Source organism: Myxocyprinus asiaticus, chromosome 14 (assembly GCF_019703515.2).
Source record: "Myxocyprinus asiaticus isolate MX2 ecotype Aquarium Trade chromosome 14, UBuf_Myxa_2, whole genome shotgun sequence".
NCBI lineage: Eukaryota > Metazoa > Chordata > Actinopteri > Cypriniformes > Catostomidae > Myxocyprinus > Myxocyprinus asiaticus.
Window position 1 is genome coordinate 15,744,861 of NC_059357.1, and position 21,408 is coordinate 15,766,268.

The window sequence follows — 21,408 nt, forward strand, 5'->3', positions numbered from 1 at the left end:
GTCTGTTACTTTCCTTTGGTTTAATCAAACTCTTTCATACATATACATAATGTACTGAGATTTGTTAACATCATTATGCTAAATTTACATGAATTTAAAACATGTCCTATTAAAACATATTTAGTGCTTTATAATCTCATTAACAGAATAATGATCTTTCAATGCTTATTGGCTCAGGCACCCATTACTTCATAATAAAATCATGGCTCTTTCATTTTGCCCATTATTTCAATGCGCAAATCATTATAGAACGGCTTTACAGTATAGCTTTCCAATTGGCTGGTGACAGTTGCAATGAGTAATATATATGTCAATGTACATTAGGAAACAAGGATTTGGCCAACAGTATACCAGGGAGATAAAAAATTACACTGCAGTAGCATTAAGTCTAGTATAGACGGTAGTCAGTGTATTAGCATTTCACAAAATTCAAGTATTAGCAGGCTTGGTCCAGATTCAAAAGGAATGAACTTTAGCCTAAATGGTTTGAGTTCATTAGAAGCATTTTTGACCCATAAAAGCAGGACTGGCTGTGTTGTTCACTGTAGGTTTTTTTTTTTTTTTTTTTATGTGGGCAGTCCACCCCACCTTGGTCCTTTCTGAGGACCACCTCTCTGCCCACCAGAGAGTCTCTTCACTTTGGTCTGCAAAAAGTCACCTGTTCTTCTATTGTTTCATGTTGCATCTGCAGGTGAATCAGTGTATTCTTCAATCTCCTCTCCTAGAATTTGCTTGACTTGGTTCAATGATTCTGCTTGGCGAATCTGCTCCAATTTCACCTGGGAATACATTGAGGAAATGACTTTATGACCACCATGAAGACTAGTTAAGACATAAGGCCCTGAAATACTTCTGGAGACGTACTTCTTTGTTCAGGGATAAAAGGAAGTTCTAAACAGCCAAGTTATGGTATACTGTTTGCGAACATTCAGACACCTGCCACACCGCTGTTAGAGGTACATTTAAATATGTGGACGCTCAGTAAAACCTTAACTAAAGTGACATTCAAATGTGTTATCAATGACCTTATGCCTCACTCTATGAATAGAATTCACATTAGGTCAGTAAAAGAAGTTGTTTTAACCAATCGATGATGATTTAAAGTAATATATATTTACATTGTGAATTCATGACGCTAATCCACTAACACGTTATACGGCGCCATAAAAATCGCATGATGGAAAATGTCTTTACTTGAACAATCGTACAGATGTAGGTACATTTGCACCAGCTCGCTAATAACTCTACACACAGGTGTGTTCATGTTGACTGATTTTGACTGACTGAACAAGGTAAACAAAATTAGCTGTTGGCCTCAAGTTAGGTGGAGCTCCAGGTCTCACCTACCGATGACGTGGACCATAGCAGTAAGAAAGTGTTTAGCAGCCATGTTAGAATGTTTCCTAAAAGTTTGCCCAGGCGCGCTGTTACAATTTACCAAAACGAACGCAAACTAAATGGCTTTTTGGCCAGATTTTATTCTAAATTACGTCAAACTCATTCGTTCTTCGATTTCGTATGAAGTATATCTGCGCATTCACACTACATGGCTAAAAGTATATGAACACCCCCTTCTAATTAACAAGTTTGACTAACAACTGCACAAAATCAAGCACACAGCCATGCAATCTCCGCAGACAAACATTATTAGAAGACCATTTTCTGTTCCAGCAAGACAGGGCCCTCTGTGCTGGGTCAGCGTACTATTAATGCCCATGGTTTTAAAGCACACATGGGTGTGGTGTTTGGTCTCCACATACTTTTCCCTTGAAGTGTATGTGTATCATCAATACTTGATAGATGATGTGAACCTAGAACAGAGACTGTAGTGTCTATATTACGTAGGATGCATAAAGAAAAGATTTCTATGCTTCACCTCAGTGCGCTATGTACCTGCAGTGACTGCGAGAGCTGCACAAAATCCTTCTGTACAGTCTGACTAGTGTCTAGTTGAGAGCGCAGACTGATCACCTGACTGCGCAACTCCAAACACTGCTGCTGTAACACCGTCTGGGAGAGAAAGAGAGAAAACAGACACAACATGAAAACAACTACTTAATCAGTTTTGAAAATATCCACCTATAATATGCATACATAAATTGGTCAAAGTGTACCTTCTCCTGGATGAGTGTTTTGTTCTCTTTCTGAAGGTGAGAGAGCGCAACCCGAAGGCCCTGCACCTCTGTACGACACTCATGCAGCCTAGCCTCCAACTACATACACAGAAAGTAACAACTCATTTAGGGCTACAATAAAATCTGATTCCATTAGTGGAATTTCACAAATTGTTTATAAATGCTGAACACAAAAGCAAGTGGCCTTCATGAACTGTGACTGTTTTTTTTTTTTTTTATTGGTACATTGTACATTGGACTAAAAGAAGCTAAACACCGAAATCCTACAGGTTACAAAGTCCATTTAAAGTACACACATGCAGATGAGATTTGACATTCAGAAAAATGTTCAAGGAAACAAACGATGACCTCATAGGCAGAAAAGCAACATTTGTAAAGCAAAGTTTCTAGGCAATCCAGTAGAACCTGAACTATAACTGATATTTAAAAAGGCAGGCACACATACCTTTTCTTTTTGGTTCTGCATGCGGTCCGTCTCTACTTTCAGGCTGGCAAGCTTGACTAAGAGCGAGAGATTTTAAATCACACACTGCTCTAAACAAATTACCAATTTATTATGTGCAGTGCTGGGTAGTAATAGATTACATGTAATCTAGATTATGTAATCAGATTACATAAATCAAGTACTTGTAATTAGATTACATTTCAAAATACTCAGATTAGAGTTACTTTTTTATGAATTTCATAATTACATATTAATCAGGCAATGGCAGTAAATTGTTCATAATTTATTGATCCCCCTAATTCTTTTTTTTTAATTCTTCATTCTAAATCAGCCTACTGGTGATATATGTAAGACCATGGGTCATAACCTTTTTAAACATAAGAGTACCATTTTTTTATTTTCCTGGTTAATGGCTGCGCCGATATCCACCCCTGACACTGGAATGGAATGGCTGCCATACATGTAGAGATGCTTATTTAAGAAACATTTGGAGTGGTCTCTTAATTTTTTCCAGAGCTGTATGTGTGTACATGTGTGCGTGTATGTATATATATATATATATATATATATATATATATATATATATATATATATATACACACACACACACACACACACACACACACACACACACACACACACACACACACACACAGAACTGCAAGTTAATATTGCAGGTACACGTCTAGTTCACGACATCAAAGCAGTTTAAACTTTTCTAACTGCAACTATTTATTTAAGCAGTGTCATAAAGAATCAACAAAAGACTTCAATCTGTCACATCACAAATACAGGAAACTTACTCACAGCAGAGGATTTAACATCCGACAGTGATCGTCTTGAAATGTATTGCTGATGAAGTGCTTTGCTGTAACAACAGCGCATAAAAAGACTAAACTTAAAGTACTAAAGAGACAAAACCTCTTCCAGAGGGTTTAACTGCGCTGACTGTTTAAGCACTGCAAGCTATCATCACGCAAAAACGCTCTCTAAGAAGTTAATTTACGTCTCTTAATTCATTTGAGATATGCATCTATAATTAAAACCACCACCACTAAAAATATTCAAGTTAGCAGTCGACTAGTCAGCTGTTGGACAACTAGTCAATTAGTCGACCACCCTGGAACATCCCTAATATCAGTTCAAATGTATTTTTGTGTTTCATAACCCTTTAATTTCCTTTTGTTATTTCACTCAGTACCAGACAAATAGTGAGTACAACATAAAAATCATATCAATTCTCATTTTTTTCATTTATTAAGTTTTTTTTAAATGCATTTAGGAAACATTGTTAAAATAGTATATATTATCCTACTCAAATACATGTGACATCAAATAATATGTAATCAGCAATGGATTACAATTCAGAAGTAATCTACCCAGCACTGACTGTGTGTAATACATTCTCATGATAATATAGTAGAGTCTAAGCACCTTGTCTCAATAATAAAAAAAAATAAATAAACTTTTAACAGCCAGGTTCTACATTACTGACAAACGGGTATACACAACCAGTCAAAAGTTTGGACACACTTGACTGAATTTGTTTCTCTATTAATTCTATTAAATTTGATTATAAAATTTACATTTTAACATTTCTGTCACTGAATAACTCCTTGTGTGGTTTCATGACTTTACTGTGATTCTAAAATGTAGTAAATGGTAATAATAAAGAATGAGAAGGTGTGTCCATACTTTAGACTTGTGTTGTATATGTTTAAGACTTACCTTCTAAAATCTCTGGAGAATCAGGTGTGATGTGGAAAGATAAGGAGAGGCAAGATGAGAGAACACATGATCATTGCAATGAAAACACAATCAGAGAATTTATAAGACAACATAAAATAATAGTAAAAAAGGTACATGGACAAAGTGAAGGATGGAATACATGGAGGTGTAAAAATTAAAAGGATGGATGAAGCAAAGATGTTCAAACCGCTCTCTTCTGTGCGTGTCTCCAGCTGCTCCTGTAGGTTCACTATTTCAATACGAAGTCTCTCCTCACAGTGAGCTGCCTACATGGAAATGACTCATTAACATAATACACACACAATATAAAAATATTCCACATCTCAGGCCTTATTTAGTCAAATCCACCTGTAAGCATACACACAGAGTGGGCTGTACCTGTAATGTTGGAGTGAGGGGTGGAAGGGTATCTTCTGTTCCTTCATCCACCTCAGTGTCTTCGCCTTTCAACTTAGAGAGTTCATTACAAACCCTCTTTTGAGAGTAAGACAGTTCTGCCTGTGTAAGAAAGTTACACACATATACCCAAAGACACTTAAAGATATATAAGACCGTTTTGTGTGGTCACTTCAGGCCTTTTGTTATTAGCTATTAGAGTTAGAAGGCTAATGCAGCTAGTTGGCAAGACCATTTCTCTGCTACTCACCAATCTGCACTGAACAGCACTTTGAGATTGGCTAAAAGATTTCTGTAGGTCTTGAAGAACGGCCTCAGACATTTGCACCTGAGACTGAAGCACTGATAACTGCAGAACACATGCACAAACACATCAACAAAATAAAAAACAGTTCTTAGCAAGGAACCATTTGAAGATGTACTCACTTGGGGTCCATGTTTATGATCATAACAAGAAAGCCACATTTGATGTATTGGTCTGAAAATCTCATTAGCTCATATTGCCAGTAGTTGTGTAACATACTTGGAAACAGGGCTGGGTATTGATACAGATTTCCTGATTCGAGTCCGATTTCGATTTGATTCATTTGTGTCTATTTCACTTATAATGTCCAATTTGCTTCTAAATGAGAGAAATTCTCTCCCAGCTATTACTGTTCAGACCTTGTAACTAGGTACATTATAAAAATATTATTTTACAAATAATATTTGATTCGTTTTTCACCATTTTGGTTACATTTTTGCTTTTTTTTACAAATCCATGTATTCCATCAACAAATATGATATTTTGTTGCATGTTTATTTTGTTACATGTTTACTGTTTAATGCATAATTATACTATTAACAAGTATTCACATCGATTTGTAGAACACGTGCTAAAAATCGGTACCGTCTCTTAAAGAAAACCGGCACTCACCTGAAAAGGAGCACATTTTAACGAGAGAGCACTCAAATGGCTTCTTTACCTCATCCATGCTATTCGTGATTAGAATTAAATGTTTCTGTTTTGTTGTTTTTGATCAACAACTGACTGTAAAGAACAGAAAGAGTAATAAAAGACACATTATTCAATAACAAATGGATTGCGGAGACCTCTGGACACATATTACACGGAACGAGTCAAACCAAACACTCTCAACACGCAGTGAAAGGATGCTGAACTTCTTAGCCAATATATTACTCAATTACTAGGGAAGTATGAACATTTACCAGCCAGTGGACATTTTTTGTCCCATAGAGCAAAATTTAGTTTAAAATGCGAGTGATGTACTTGCATTGTAGAGGGTTACGCATTTAGGGAAGAAAAAAAAGATCTTGGGATTTAAGAATATATACCGAGATGCATCGAAAAATCTATATTGCTACCCAGTCCTACTTGGAACATTTTTCAGTATTGAAGACAGTCAAAATAAAATGTTGACTATTATTCAAAGGTGGCAAATCAGCTGTTTATGTGCCTTGTTACAAGGACCTTTGGGGTGAAATACAGGAACACTAAAAAGCCTTAGCTGATTACGAGTGTGCTCTTTGAGAGTTTCTGTACCTGTTTTTGGGTCTCTGTGCTTTGCACATCCAATTCTTTCTCCAGCTCAGCTTTCTGCTTTCTAAGCTCTGTCACCTCCTCCTGAAGCTCTACAAGCTGAAAATGCCACATCACCACGTTTACAGATTCAACAATGCAGCAGGTTAGTTAAGAGATGATGATATCATGACATTGACATCAATAATGGGAATGAAATCACTGACTACAAAAAATATATAGGCTAGAAGACTTCAGCTGAAGCTGAATTTAAAAACCTGTGCTTGCAGATTGTCCCAGTCGGAATGAGTGACAAGTCTGTGCCCAGGTGGTGGCAGGTAGATTGCTTCAGGCACCAGCGTTCCTGTAGAAATCAGGGAGGCGGTGTCATCCTGAGGGGGCGGATGTCTGGAAAAAGAGGGCGTGTCCATAGAAAAGGATGAGAGGGAGGCAGAGTCACAGTGCTGGGGGAAGTAGTCCATCATAAGGCCTGTGGTCTCTGCATCTGACACCTCTGCCAACAATTCCAGTTGATCAGAGTCTGACCCTGAGCCCTCAGATTCAGCCCCCCGTGGGGGAGAATAGTTGCCCTGTGGTCCATAAGTAGGGGGAGAGGTACCCTCCACCTTGCCCTTTTTAACAATGCCCTACATGCACAATGAGAAGTGAGAATTGAGGAACTGAATGAGATAAGAGAATGTTAATATCTGAAGTAGAACTTTGTGATTAGCTATGTTTCCATCCAAGTTGCAAATTAAATTTATATGAAAAACCATAATATTGCAAAAACAATGGGTGAAAACAGACACGTTTCCATCCCATGTGTTTCTTCCCATCGGAGAAACTGTAGCCACTGTGACTCTTTAATTATTAAAATACAGTTTAAAGCACACAGACAAAACACTGTAAAGAACATTGTCTCATGTCTGGGAGAGACAGCATGTCACAGTTCTGGGAACACTATGTGTGTGCGTTTCTCCTTCCTTATGTCTCTGCCATCCGGACCTATAATATATTTTTCAAAAGTGTCAATAAACCTGCTCTTTGACACAGTTCAAGTTTGTATTCGACTTATTTGCTCTGAAAACTCTATGCAGGCTTTGGATTTTTTAGACACTGTTATTTTAGGATGACCAGAGCACCATTTCAGATGCAATGCAAAAATGCCACCCAAACTGACAAAAATGCCTCCGAAATTCAAAATAAGGAGGCAAAAAATGCCCCCGCGATGAGTTCCTGTATAAATACATTCATTGTGATCTTCATTTGAATTTTTGCTGAACATTATTTGTAGAGCATCGTCTGTCGTGCAGATGGTGCAGAGTCTAGTGGCAGATCATCACACCATGGATGTGCACTTTGCTGCTTTTGCACCACATCAATTCAATTTCATGTCCCTGCATTAAATTCCATGACCAGTTGCTCCTCGAATTCAACATAACCTGTTTTAGTGACTTACACTATCACTCCCTGTGCTATCCTTCCCTGCTCATCGGCCCATCTCACTTACATTCACCGGCCATTTTATTAGGTACAGCTGTACATCTACTTATTCATGTGATTATCTAATCAGCAAATCGTGTAAAATATATAAACAGATTAAATCATGCAGATACAGGTCAGGAGCTTCAGGTAATGTTCACATCAACCATCAGAATGGAGAGAAAATGTGATCTCCGTGATTTAGACTGTGGCATGATTGTTGGTGCCAGATGGGCTGGTTTGAGTATTTCTGTAACTGCTAATCTCCTGGGATTTTCATGCAAAACAGTCTCTAGTGTAAAGAGAAGGGTGCGAAAAACAAAAAACATCCAGCCAGCAGCAGTTCTGTGGGCAAAAATGGCTTGTTAATGACAGAGGAGAATGGCCAGACTGGTCCAAGCTGACAGGAAGGTGACAGTAACCCAAAAAACACGTTACAGAAAAGCATTTCTGAACACACAACACGTCGAACATTGAAGCGGATGGGCTACAGCAGCAGAAGACCCCTCCAGGTACCACTACTGTCAGCTTAGAACAGGAAACTGAGGCTGCAGTGGGCACAGGCTCACCAAAACTGGACAGTAGACAATTGACAAATCTGGATTTCTGCTAAAGGTACACAAATGGTAGGTCCACTGCAGCCTCAGCTTTCAGTTCCTGGCTGACAGAAATGGAACCCAACGTTGTCTTCTGCTGTTGTAGCCCATCCGCCTCAACGTTCGACATGTTGTGCATTCTGAGATGCTATTCTGCTCACTACAATTGTACAGAGAGGTTATCTGAGTTACTGTAGCCTTTCTGTCAGCTCCAACCAGACTGGCCATTCTCAGTTGACCTCTCTCATCAACAAGGCATTTTCATCCACAGAACTGCCGCTCACTGGATGTTTTTTGAAAAATGCCCCGGGAAATCAATCACAGGGGGCAAATATTGCCCCTTAATGGAAAAGTTAATTTCTCACCCTGTAGTTTATGTACATTTCTTCATATTAAATAAAAAATGTATCCACCTTAAGTGTGCATATAAGTTTATGTGCATTTTATTCGCATCTTGGTGTTTCCATCCAGCAGTTTTTAATGTGATATCCCAAAATGGGATATGGGAATGGAAACCCAACTAATGGCAGATGTTTGAATTCTGGAGTTCTGTGGGCACAAATTCCATGTGGGACTGGTGAAAAAAAAAGAAAGAAAAAAGAGAGAACGAAAGAGAGACCAAGACACAGCACACAAACCTTGCCGTCATGGTGCAGAGCGGCTCTCCTCCACTGCGCTTGCTCTGACTGAAGGGCTGATATTCTGGCCTCATACTGAGCAGCAGTTTCTATAACAGCATAACACAGAAGAACAGGATGTGAGAGAATTTAGATCCGCCAAAGACTGATAACGGAACTCGTTCTCTACCACTCAAACTTCAAGCAAAGTCAACAGTAATGCAAATGTGGGCCCTTCTGATGAGAGAAATACAGATCAATATTCCTAATACCTCTCAGAGCCTCCTGTAGTGACAGAATCTCCTGGTCACATTGTTTTTGCAGAGCCTGCAGCTCCTCCTGTTTGCCAACTTCACAGATCCTTGCCACACCCTGCCAGTGTTCTAGCTGGGCTCTGCACTCGATTAGCTGGGTCTGCAGATCTCCGTCTGAAGGGAAACACAAAAGGACTTTTGAAACTCTTAAATAACCTTTCCCTTCCTGTCTTTAAAAAATTATACAAGATTTCAAGTGAACAGGTGCACAATATGAAAACAGGTGCATGACAGAACAGTGACACACATTTGAACAAGACAAGGCTCTACTTCAGTTAAATCTGTATTAAATGAAAGCTAAGGAACCAGGACAAAGGATTTAGAACTTGCCAAATGTAGATTATATTATTTATCCAATGTCCAATCCGACTGCAAAACAGTCAGAGTTTAAACCTAATAATAACATGATATATATATAATATAAATATAATTCTACAAGTAGAAAAAAAACACCTGTTGATATCTGCTGCTACGCTGATTTCCTGTTGTGCCTCATACCAACAGAAAACAAGCTAGTCAGAATCAAGTATGTTCACTAGACTTGTTCAATCCTGGTCAGCCAGATTCAATGCAGTCTGTTAGATTTATTTACTAGCTTCGACAGCTAAATAATCGCATATGTTTGCAAGTGGAGCTCAACTGGTCATTGCTACGAACTTAATCAAAACAATGCCGGAATAACTGGTCAAAATGTGTTGTTTATTTGCTGACACAAACATATTTTTTATATTCGGTAGGCTTCAATTTAATATCTGTTGGTTGTTCATACCATCGTTATTCTCGTTTCGCGATGCTGGCGTGTCCAACACTTCCATGGTTGAATGTCATTTGTCTTGATATTTTCCTTTCGGTGTTTCTCCCTTCGCCCGCATCCGTCTTCCTTTTCCTGTCTAATCTGCAGCAGGGCCGGGCTTCAACAATCCTTAAAACCTCACCAAGAGTTCAGGAAACAACTTTACCCCTGTTTAATCCTGCGGATATTACCTAACCATCCTCCCAAGAGTCTCTCTCACACACAGGCTGACTCAAAGCCCAGCGAGCTACCTACATAGACAGCATTCTTGGGCCTGGGCATAAACTGACTCGGAACGCGCAAACGAGGCACAAATATGCCGCCTAGATAGGCAGCTCACTAGGGTTTGAGACACAGCTAGAGGGGGGACGTGGACATCCATTCGATCTCATGCAACCGTCGTTGCAGAATAAATGCAAAGAGATTGTTTTGAATATTTTCCAGCTCAGTGATGATCATGGAATTCAATAACAAAGAATCGAATGTAAAGTACATAGCAGATTATCAACAAATGATTATAGAATCTTTCATATATAGGATTCCCTTACAATATAATTACCATGGTAGCAGTTACCACAGGTATTGTTACTACTATAAAAGCTTAATAAATTAAATATGATCTCCAAACGGTTTAAAGAGGCAGTGTTGGGTAAATTACAAAAAAAAAAAAAAATTGTATCCACTACAAATTACTAACTACTTCCCTAAAATTATAATCAGATTACTTATTATTTCATTGAAAAGTAATCACATTACTAATTACTTTACTTTTACGTTACTTTCTAAAACACTAAATAATGTCTGTTAACTCCTTGTTCACTGTCACACCCTTCAGCTGTCACAGATGTACATATGAACATATGAATTCAGATTTTAATTGTATTACACCTAAATATTTTTTTATAAATGTTCGTAACCCAAGTTATGTACTTAAAAGTAATTACTTTAATTGAAAGTCAGTAACTAATCTGATTACAAGAATTTAAAATGTAATGTGTAATGTAAAGGGGTCATGACTAGAGTTGCCACCTTGGCCCTGGAAAATTCCTGGACACCTGATCAGTGATCAAAAAACATTGCTGGCCATCGTACTAGAAATAAACATATTATTTATGATTGTTTAGTCCTGGTATGATACAGAAATTATAGCATATATATATCAAATAATAAGATCAATACACTCAAAAAAAAAAAAAATTCAGCCTATTTTTAAGATTCACATTTCATAAAATTCCATCAAAACAAATTGTGTAATTTTGAACAAAATTAAACTACTCAATTTAATTTGATAGAATTTTGTTGTGAAATTGAAATTTGTAAAAAATAAAAATAGGTGTAATTTTGTGTGTGTGTGTGTGTGTCTGTATGTACAGGTTTAACATATTATTTACTTAATCTGGCCCTAAGTAGTTTATTGAGTTTATTGTTCACACTGAACATTTAAATTATTTAAAATGTATAAATATATATGTATAAAGAATGTTATGTATACATTTTAACAACCATTCATACATTTAAACCAAAGGAAATCAAATAAATGTACATAAACATTCACTCAAAAATGTTAACAAGATTAACAGTATGCATTTCAAGATTTACTCGTTTGAATTTAATAAATTTCCATCAAATGTAACTGAGTAATCGTTAACAAAAACTAAGTAAAAATAAATAAATAAATAAAAACTATTCTACAATTCAATTTGAAACAAATTTTGTTATGAATTTTAAATTGTGTTCACAAAAGTGAAAAATCCCAATCATCCGAACAAACCGGTTCACTAAAATATTACTGCAGTCTCAGCTTTCTGTTCTTGGCTGACAGAAGTGGAACCCGACGTGGTCTTCTGCTGTTGCAGCCCATTTACCTCAAGGTTTGACGTGTTGTGCATTCTGAGGTGCTATTCTGCTCACTACAATTGTACAGAGTGATTATCTGAGTTACTGTAACCTTTCTGTCAGCTCCAACCAGTCTGGCCACTGTTGACCTCTCTCATCAACAAGCCGTTTTCGTCCACAGAACTGCCGCTCACTGGATGTTTTTTGTTTTTAGCACCATTCTGAGTAAATTCTAGAGACTGTTGTGCGTGAAGATCAGCAGTTACAGAAATACTCAAACCAGCCCGTCTGGCACCAACAATCACAGTCGAAATCACTGAAACACATTTTTTCCCCATTCTGATGGTTGATGTGAAAATTATCTGAAGCTTCTGACCTGTATCAAAATGATTTAATACACTGCACTGATGCCACATGACTGGCTGATAAGATAATCGCACAAATAAGTGTACAGGTGTACCTAATAAATTGGTTGTATACAGTGTAAATAAATTAAAGCAAAATAAGTAATCTTAAATACTTAAAATCTAGAACAGTCACAGTGTTATAGCAAGAGGCATATTCTCTAGTTCAGTGGTTCCCAACACTGTTCCTGGAGGCCCCCCAACGCTACACATTTTGGATATCTTCCTAATCAAACACACCTGATTCAACTCATCAGTTCGTGAGTGGAGACTCAAAGACCTGAATTGGGTGTGTCAGAAAAGGGAGATATACAAAATGTGCAGTGCTGGGGGGCCTCCAGGAACAGGGTTGGGAATGACTGCTCTAGTGCAATTCGTTGCTGTCAGCTGAAATTCCAAAGAGAATTTGGATGTTAACTATGACCTAGTTATGAATGTCTGAAGACCTTGATTTGATACAAGTCAGATCCCATGACAGTCACCAACAGACACATGTATATTTATTATATTTTATTATCATAACAGCAGTAACAATTGATGTAAAAATGTAGGAAACCGTTGTATACAAAAGACAGCTATGATATTCCTATTAAATTGACCATGATGCAATTAAACTGAGCTCTAGGATTTATTAGAATATCTCATGCCACATATGAAAGGCTCCTCATTCCTCAGTTGTGAATAATCGTATTAGGTCCAAGTCACTTAATGTGGTCCTTTAATTTATCTGTACAGTACATTTGTTATACTGTAATGAGACTACACATTCAAAACACAGTATTGGTCCACAGTTCCATCATTAATTAGTGCTAAACGTGGGAAGACATCTAAGAACTTGCCGGAGCGTGTAACTAAAGTGCCCATGAAATAGTGCCCTCAACAGTCTAGTGGCAGTTTAGTGGTTTAGTTGAGTTCTTTATTGTTCGATCCACATCTTTAAAATGTTTGGTTTTCTCTCAGTTCATGTCCTGGTCACCCACACTCTGACGCAGGTACTCTTCATAGAGATTTTTCTGCAAAAACACACAAAAGAACCACTAGATGAGCCATCACTTAAGCGTCGACCAATATACTCAAAGTAACATTCGAACGGAATGCCCACTGTTATTTTAATCAAGCATTTACACAACAAATGCCACGTGGTATGCGTTTCTGACTATCTCCTAGACCCCATTTCCACCTGGTATTAAGATGCGTTTCGGGTGATCCGATCACATGTGGTCAGCCCTAAATTCACATCTAAACGGGGTCTAAAACGTTTTGTGATTGGATCACAAAAACCACACACAAATGTGGTTAAAAACGTATGTGACCACATCACATTTGGGGTGTAAACGCTAATACGCCCTGTATGTGTCCCAGCAGCAGTGAAGCGCCACCCCTCACCTGTCAATCAACCGCTGCGCTAAAACAAGTGTTTAAACTGCCCGTTGCGAGCGGCTTTAAAAAGAAATAACAGCCTGAATGGAAAATTAAAAAAAGCGGATACATACAATCACGAGAGCTTCACAGATCTTCTGCAGTGTGTCTGATATCAAAACAGATGAGAAGCACGAACACCTGAAGCTCCTTTCATACAGGTAATTCACTAAAATAACTGATAATTCTGCTTGACATATTGCATTTGTGTTTAGATAAAATTTCAACCACATCTGGGATAAACAGCACAACTGTTTTTGATATCAGACACACTAAAGAAGATCTTCTCTTGATTGTGTATGTATTCGCTTCATCAAAATTTACAATCGCACAGTTATTTGCTTTTAAAGCCATAACCGGCAAAGTTTAAACTCTTGCTTTAGAGAAGCGGTTGATTGACAGGCGAGTGGTGGCCTTTACTGCTGTCTGGGACGCTTTCAGGTTGGATTAGCATCTACACCTCAAATGTGATGTGGTCACATGCATATTATTTTTTTTATTTTTTCTCCCAATTTGGAATGCCCAATTCCCAATGTGCTTTTAAGTCCTCATGGTCGCATAGTGATTCACCTCAGTCCGGGTGGCGGAGGACGAATCCCAGTTGCCTCCGCATCTTATCACGCGGCTTGTTGAGCGCGTTGCCACGGAGACATAGAGCTTGTGGAGGCTTCACGCCATCCACCGCGGCAACCACGCTCAACTCACCACGCGCCCCACCGAGAACGAACCACATTATAGCAACCATGAGGAGGTTACCACATGTGACTCTACCCTCCCTAGCAACCGGGCCAATTTGGTTGCTTGGGAGATCTGGCTGGAGTCACTCAGCACGCCCTGGGATTTGAACTAGCGAGCTAGCGAACTCCAGGGGTGGTAGGGTCACATGCATTTTTGACTACTTCTGTATGTGGTTTTCACCTGGATTTAACCCTGACCACTTGTGATCAGCTCACCCGAAACACATCTTAATACCAGGTGGAAACAGGGTCAATAAGGCAGTACACATACTGTACCTTTCTGGTCTTGACCACCTCCTGGACATACTCCAGTTTTTCTTGAAGTTGTCTCTTTTGCTTTCCAGACAGTGAGGGCTTAGTCCTAAAAAGTGTAAAAAAAAATAAATAAAATGAAAATAAAGTTACAAAAAGCTGGTACAGCGAAAAACAAAAAAATATTGTCGAAACATACATGGCTATGCAGTTGAATGTGTACGTGCATGTATAATAATCTGCTCAGCACCTGAAAGAGAAGCGAGCAAGGACGAGGAAGATGAAGGACAACAGCACCAGTCCTGCACAACTGTACAGCTGCACTTCCACGGTCAGAGAATCAAACACCTTCACTGCAGGAGACTGAACACACATATACACCCACACTTACATCAGTATCTACAGAGAACGCTGCATACAACATGTATATACATACATTTACACATGCATTCCTTCAGATAATTACTAACCACATATAGGGAGAGTGCTTCAGTGCCGTTATGACCCAGCATGAGCTCCAGTACTTCTCTGGAGAGGCTGCCAAGCACCAGGACAGCAAGAAGCAGCAGGGGCACAGTAAAACCCAGCATCCCTAACAAACATCCTTTAAAACGTGCACGACAGTTCTCAATGCTGCACTGCCTATTAAGTTAAAAAGCACAATAGCAACAGCAATGAATAGAATAATATGAATAATAATAATAACACACACACACACACACACACAAATACTGGCATCTAAACAGTGATTGTCTATGGGAAGTTTTTATAACCTCATATTTTTTGCACTTCCAAAAATGCTGTCACAGCATAGGACCATTTGAAATTAACTAGAAGTTTAACAGGTGATTAAAAAGGATTTGTTTTTTACTAATTTATCCATATTTTCCCCTAATAATAATAATAATAATAATAATAATAATAATATGTAAAATCACACACACATACACACACACACCGATCAACCACAACATTAAAACCATTGGCCTAATAATGTGTAGGTCCCCCTCATACCGCTCATAACAGCACCAACTCACATCTCAGAATAGCATTCTGAGATACTATTCTTCTCACCACAATTGTACAGAGTGGTTATCTGAGTTACCATAGATGTCGTCAGTTTGAAACAGTCTGGCCATTCTCTTTTGACCTCTCTCATCAACAAGGCATTTCCGTCCACAGAACTGCCGCTCACTGGATGTTTTTTGTTTGTTTTTCGCACCATTCTGAGTAAATTCTTGAGACTTGTGTGTGAAAATCCCAGGACATCAGCAGTTACAGAAATACTCAAACCAGCCCATCTGGCACAAACAATCATCCATGCAATTATCTGATCAGCCAATCATGTGGCAGCAGTGCATATAATCAAGCATATATGGGTCAGGAGCTTCAGTTAATGTTCACATCAACTATCGGAATGGGGATAAAATGTGATCTCAGTGATTTGGACCGGGGCAAGATTGTTGATGACAGATGGGCTGGTTTGAGTATTTCTGTAACTGCTGATCTCCTGGGATTTTCACACACAACAGTCTCTAGAATTTACTCAGAATGGTGCCAAAAACAAAAAAACATCCAGTGAGCGGCAGTTCTGTGGACGGAAATGCCTTGTTGATGAGAGAGGTCAACAGAGAATGACAGACTGGTTCGAACTGACAAAGTCAATGGTAACTCAGATAACCACTCTGCACAATTGTGGTGAGAAGTATAGCGTCTCAGAATGCTATTCTGAGATGCGGGTTGGCACTGTTTTGGCAACACGAGGGGGACCTACACAATATTAGGCAGGTGGTTTTAATGTTGTGGCTGATCGGTGTACACACATAAATATATATGCATATACACACACAAACACATACAAATTTTACCCTAAAATATTGATGCTGATAAACAGTCTATGGTTACACATCAAATAACTTTATACAGCTTGTCTGAATAAAAACCTAACAAGAGATGTGAAAATGGTTTGTAAATAGCTAGTGTGTTACCTGTCATTATCAAGTGCATCAGTGATGGCCTCAGTGATGAGGTTACAATCCTTCTCCAGTGAGTTTAGCGTGTTCTGTACAGTCTGGTTAATGGTCTTCTCTATGGTCCGACACACCTCTTCAATTTGATTGACACATCGGCTGGGCTGATGGAGCCAGTGGGGGTCAATAAGATAGAGTGAATAATATTAGTGTCTATATATAATTTGTTTTCTTTGCATACAAAAATGAGAACTTTGCAACCCACCTTATTTGGGTTGGGAACGTAGATGGTGGGCATGTCAAAGCCACACTTGTTAAGTCCAGGACGCTTGCAAAGCTCCTGCACGATCTGCATCATAACTCTCTGAAACACCCAATCACAAAGAAATTATTTTGACCAAAAAGCACATTGTGTAGAATCTCTAACTGAGGCAGACCCAGGAAAAAAAAAAGGTGCAAAATTGAAATATACAGCTACGAAATTAAACATTTACCTGTCGGTCAGACTCCCCTCCAGCCTCATCAGCTTTGCTGAGATAGAAATGAAGGCGATCTCCTTGCTTGTCATTCAGTTTCTCCACAATGTTGAGCGTGCGCTTACATAAAGCCTGTCCCATCGGGTCAAAAAAGACCAGGATCAGGTCACACAGCTCACCTGGAGCAGGGAGACATAATAGTACACACGGTTAGATTAGTCACTCATAATACTGTAAAGTGCACAGCCATAGAACACAGATTTAGAAAAACAGAAAACAAACACAAATAACCACAGACAAATACACACCAAGCCAGAGGATGGCTTGGTCCACATCAAAGGGGTACTTCATATCTCCATCCACCAGTCCAGGACTGTCAACAAAAGTCACCAAGCTAAAACGTTTCTGTCGTGAAGTACAAACTTCAGTGCTAAGGTATTCCGACACTCCTGAAATTGAAAGATATCTCAGACACAGATTCATTCCAATTTGCATGCAACTCTACAGCTTTGCTTATAATGCATTTTGCAAAATCTGATGGCAAACCTTTAAAGTCCTGTAGTGGTTTGAAGTGGGGATATAGATGTAGCGTTGCGTTTCCCTGAACACAGAAAGCAAAAAAAACAAAACAAAAAAAAAACACAATACTACATCTTTATATCAATGCTCCAAATTTCATGCCCAAACAATGTCACGTATGAGCTCATATTTACCGTGAGCGATTCTCTTTTTCGCCCGCTTGTAACAAAGCTGAAACCCTGTGTCTCTATAGCAACCCCTGTCCTTTGGATATGCTCCTCCACATACCTACAAAGCAATAATTGCATGAGAATAATTTGCATTCAGTCAACTTAGGACACCTGACTATAACTATTTGAACATGCTTAATTTGTCTGACCACAGAATTAAACCACAGTGACTGCATAGTATACACACAAACAGATATACAAATGACATAAGGTTAGGGTTTGAGTTTCACTCTCACTCACTCATGCAAAACGGAGTATAAACATAAGCAGTTGTAATGTTTTCATATTACCAGTTGATAAAGGTGCTTTTTCCAGCCGAGTGATTCCCCATCAACATCACAGTTATCTTTTTACGTGGAGGCAGCAGGGTTACCCCAACAGACTGGGCTATTGCCATCAGTCCTATAGGAGAATGTGATAAGTAGTTATAGAATCTGGACTGCATGTGAGGCATCATATTTTAGCTGCCTTTAAAGGAATATTCAGTATTCAATACAAGTTAAGCTCAATCCACAGCATTTGTGGCATAATACTGATAACCACAAAAAATTATTAAAAAAATTAATAAAAATAAAATAAGCAAAAATCTGTGTTTCAGTGAGGCACTTACAATGGAAGTGAATGGGGCCAATCTGTAAATGTTAAAATATTATTTCAAAGTATAGCCACAAGACATAAACAATATACATGTTAGCATGATTTTAGTGTGATAAAATCACTTACTGACCTTTTCTGTGTAAAGTTATAGTCAATTTTACAACTTCACTGCCGCTACAAATTTTTAAACCCTACAAAAATTGGCTCCATTCACTTCCATCATAAGTGTCTCAATGTTACTTTGATTTTTATTTTTTTTTTAAAGGATGGACGAGTCTAAATACTTTTTTGTGGTAATCAAAATTATGCTACAAATTCTGTCGATTGAGCTTAACTTGAATTGAACCCAGAACAATTATTTAATCTTTACTCATAGACTAACATTTAAAGTCATTCACACATTGTCAACCCTCATGTCATTACAAACCCTGGAACACAAAGCAAATCATAAGCAGAATGTCAGTCTCAGTCCCCATTCACTTATTACTTGGAGCGAAAAAAAGATGAAATGAAAGTGAATGGGGACTGAGACTGACATTCTGCCTTACATCTCCTTTGGTGTTCATAGGATTAGGAAGTAAGTCATATGGGTTTGGAACGACGTGAGGGTAAGTTACTTATTTTTAACTATGCACTGAAACTCAATGCATGCTTTAAAAAAAGCTTTAGTACACAGTAATGAATGTAACTGGGATGTAAAGATGACTGTAAAGTATTGGGAGTGAAAACAGGTGAACTACCTCTGGCCTTGAAGTGAAGCGCATAGTTGAAATACCAACCGGCATTTAGCTCTCGGGCTACCATTAGCGTCTCTCACCCACGCCCAGAGCCAGATCTAATATCCTTTTTGATCCAGTAAATGAATAACATTTTAGTAACTTATTAAGAGGACAGTAGCCGGTCACTCACCGCTATCCGGTTCGGTGTACATCTGATGGCATTCCCGTAAGATACGCTCATCGCAGGACACACTACCCGCTATTGATTCGGCATTTGCAGCACTCCTGCTCTTGATTTTCCCGGACATCGTGATGTAAAGTTACGGGCTGTAATAAAGTAGCGTGTCTTATCGTGTACAAAGTAGCAACCAACAAGCAGAATGAAACAGAAGACGTGAATTGAAAAGGAATACCGCTCACATCAAAATGAAGTTCAAATCACCCCGGTCTGCTGGGTAACGCTGGCCACGTCACCGGTATTTGCAAAGCTCTGTGGGAGTTGTAGTCTTTATAAATACGTTGCAATCCTACACGGCAGTAACTTGTTTCTGCCTTGTTGATCTTTAAAGTGTTAGTTTCAAAAATGAAAATTCTCTCAGAATGTTCTCACCCTCATGCCATCCCAGATGTGTATGACTTTCTTTCTTCTGTAGAACACAAAGATTTTTAGAAGAATATCTCAGTTCTGTAGGTTCATGTTGAATGGTGGCAATAACTTTTAAGGTACAAAAAGCATATAAAAGCAGCATAAAAGTAATCCATAGGACTCCAGTGGTTATGATAGGTGTGGGTGAGAAACAGACCAATATTTAATGGAATATTCCGGGTTCAAAACAAGTAAAGCTAAATCGAAAGCATTTGTGGCATAATGTTGATTCCCAAATAAATACATTTCGACGCGCCCCTCCTTTTCTTTAAAGAAGCAAAAATCAGGGTTCCAGTGAGGCAAGGCAATCTGTACACGTTAAAATACTCACTATTTCAAAAGTACAGCCACCAGACGTAAACATTGTGTAATAACATGATTTTAGTGTGATAAAACTGCTTACCTTTTCTGTTAAAGTTACAGACAATTTTACAACTTCGTTGCCATGACAATGTACAATGTACTGTCAGCAAACCCTGAAATGACTGTAAAAATGACGATTTAAACTTCCTTATAGCACAAATAACACACACGTTTTAACAGAAGACTTAATGTAAGTGCTTTTTATAAATTTAAAAGCTTCACATTCTTGCCTTTAAAATTGGCCCCATTCACTTCCATCGTAAATGCCTCACTGTAACCTCGAATTTTGCTTTTTTTTTTTTAAAGAAAAGGAGGGACGTAGGGGGCCTGGGTAGCTCAGTGGTAAAAGACAATGGCTACCACACCTGGAGTTCGCTAGTTCAAATCCCAGGGCATGCTGAGTGACTCCAGCCAGGTTTCCTAAGCAGCCCGGTTGCTAGGGAGTCACATGGGGTAACCTCCTCGTGGTCGCTATAATTTGGTTTGTTCTCGGTGGTGCACATGGTGAGTTGAGCATGGATGCCACAGTGGGTGGCATGAAGCCTCCTCACGTGCTATGTCTCCGTGGCAATGCGCTCAACAAGCCACGTGATAAGATGAGATGGGATTAGTCCTCCACCACCCACTTGTAATGAACCCAGAATATTCCTATAAATCCTTTCTTACTATAAATTCTCCTCCCCACCCAGTAGGTGGTGATATGCACGAAGAATGCGAATTGCCAAAAACAAACAAGAATGTGGAAGTGAAAGTGAAAATTTATAGGAATAAGGGACTTAAATGTTGATCCATTTCTCACCCACACCTATCATATCACCTCTGCAGACACTGGAGTCATATGGATTACTTTTAAGTTGCCTTTATATCCTTTTTAGACCTTCTAAGTTCTGGTTACCATTCACATGTATTGTATGGACCTACTGAGCTGAGATATTCATCTAAAAATCTTTGTGTTCAGTAGAAGAAAGAAAGTCATACGCATCTGGGATGGCATGAGGGTGAGTAAATGATGAGAGAATTTTAATTTTTGGGTGAACTATCCCTCTAATCCACACCACAGGCAGAATTAATAGCTTATATTGTGTATTTGCCTCGGTTAACTTAATTTTAACAGTTAACATTTTCAATGTTAAAAATGCTACAAAATTTTTGACATGCATCCTAAATTCTGATAATGAAAAACTGCATTAAGCA

At 38.6% G+C, this 21,408-nt stretch overlaps 2 protein-coding genes across 3 annotated transcripts; both read right to left on the bottom strand.

The window, feature by feature from the left end:
- rabep2 (rabaptin, RAB GTPase binding effector protein 2) lies at positions 1 to 10,316 on the bottom strand. The gene is made up of 13 exons (XM_051716188.1): positions 10,023 to 10,316; positions 9,212 to 9,367; positions 8,961 to 9,049; positions 6,523 to 6,891; positions 6,269 to 6,364; positions 4,976 to 5,074; positions 4,708 to 4,827; positions 4,517 to 4,595; positions 4,309 to 4,320; positions 2,581 to 2,636; positions 2,115 to 2,213; positions 1,894 to 2,010; positions 1 to 779 (listed from the first exon to the last, which is right to left on the bottom strand). The coding sequence occupies exons 1-13, from the start codon at positions 10,066 to 10,068 to the stop codon at positions 675 to 677; spliced, it is 1,443 nt and encodes a 480-aa protein (XP_051572148.1). The 5' UTR covers positions 10,069 to 10,316; the 3' UTR covers positions 1 to 674.
- Positions 10,317 to 12,783: 2,467 nt separating this feature from the next.
- LOC127451470 (sarcalumenin-like) lies at positions 12,784 to 19,827 on the bottom strand. 2 transcript variants are annotated; one of them, XM_051716202.1, is made up of 13 exons: positions 19,626 to 19,827; positions 19,396 to 19,532; positions 18,180 to 18,291; positions 17,854 to 17,947; positions 17,687 to 17,741; positions 17,449 to 17,589; positions 17,159 to 17,319; positions 16,930 to 17,028; positions 16,683 to 16,828; positions 15,165 to 15,336; positions 14,945 to 15,057; positions 14,719 to 14,803; positions 12,784 to 13,299 (listed from the first exon to the last, which is right to left on the bottom strand). In XM_051716202.1, exons 2-13 carry the CDS (start codon positions 19,511 to 19,513, stop codon positions 13,243 to 13,245), a joined length of 1,353 nt encoding a protein of 450 aa, XP_051572162.1. In that variant the 5' UTR covers positions 19,514 to 19,532; positions 19,626 to 19,827; the 3' UTR covers positions 12,784 to 13,242. The 2 variants fall into 2 exon arrangements, with proteins under 2 accessions (XP_051572162.1, XP_051572163.1); XM_051716203.1 differs by lacking the exons at positions 19,396 to 19,532; positions 19,626 to 19,827 and adding an exon at positions 19,227 to 19,372.
- Between the last annotated feature and the right edge of the window lie 1,581 nt (positions 19,828 to 21,408).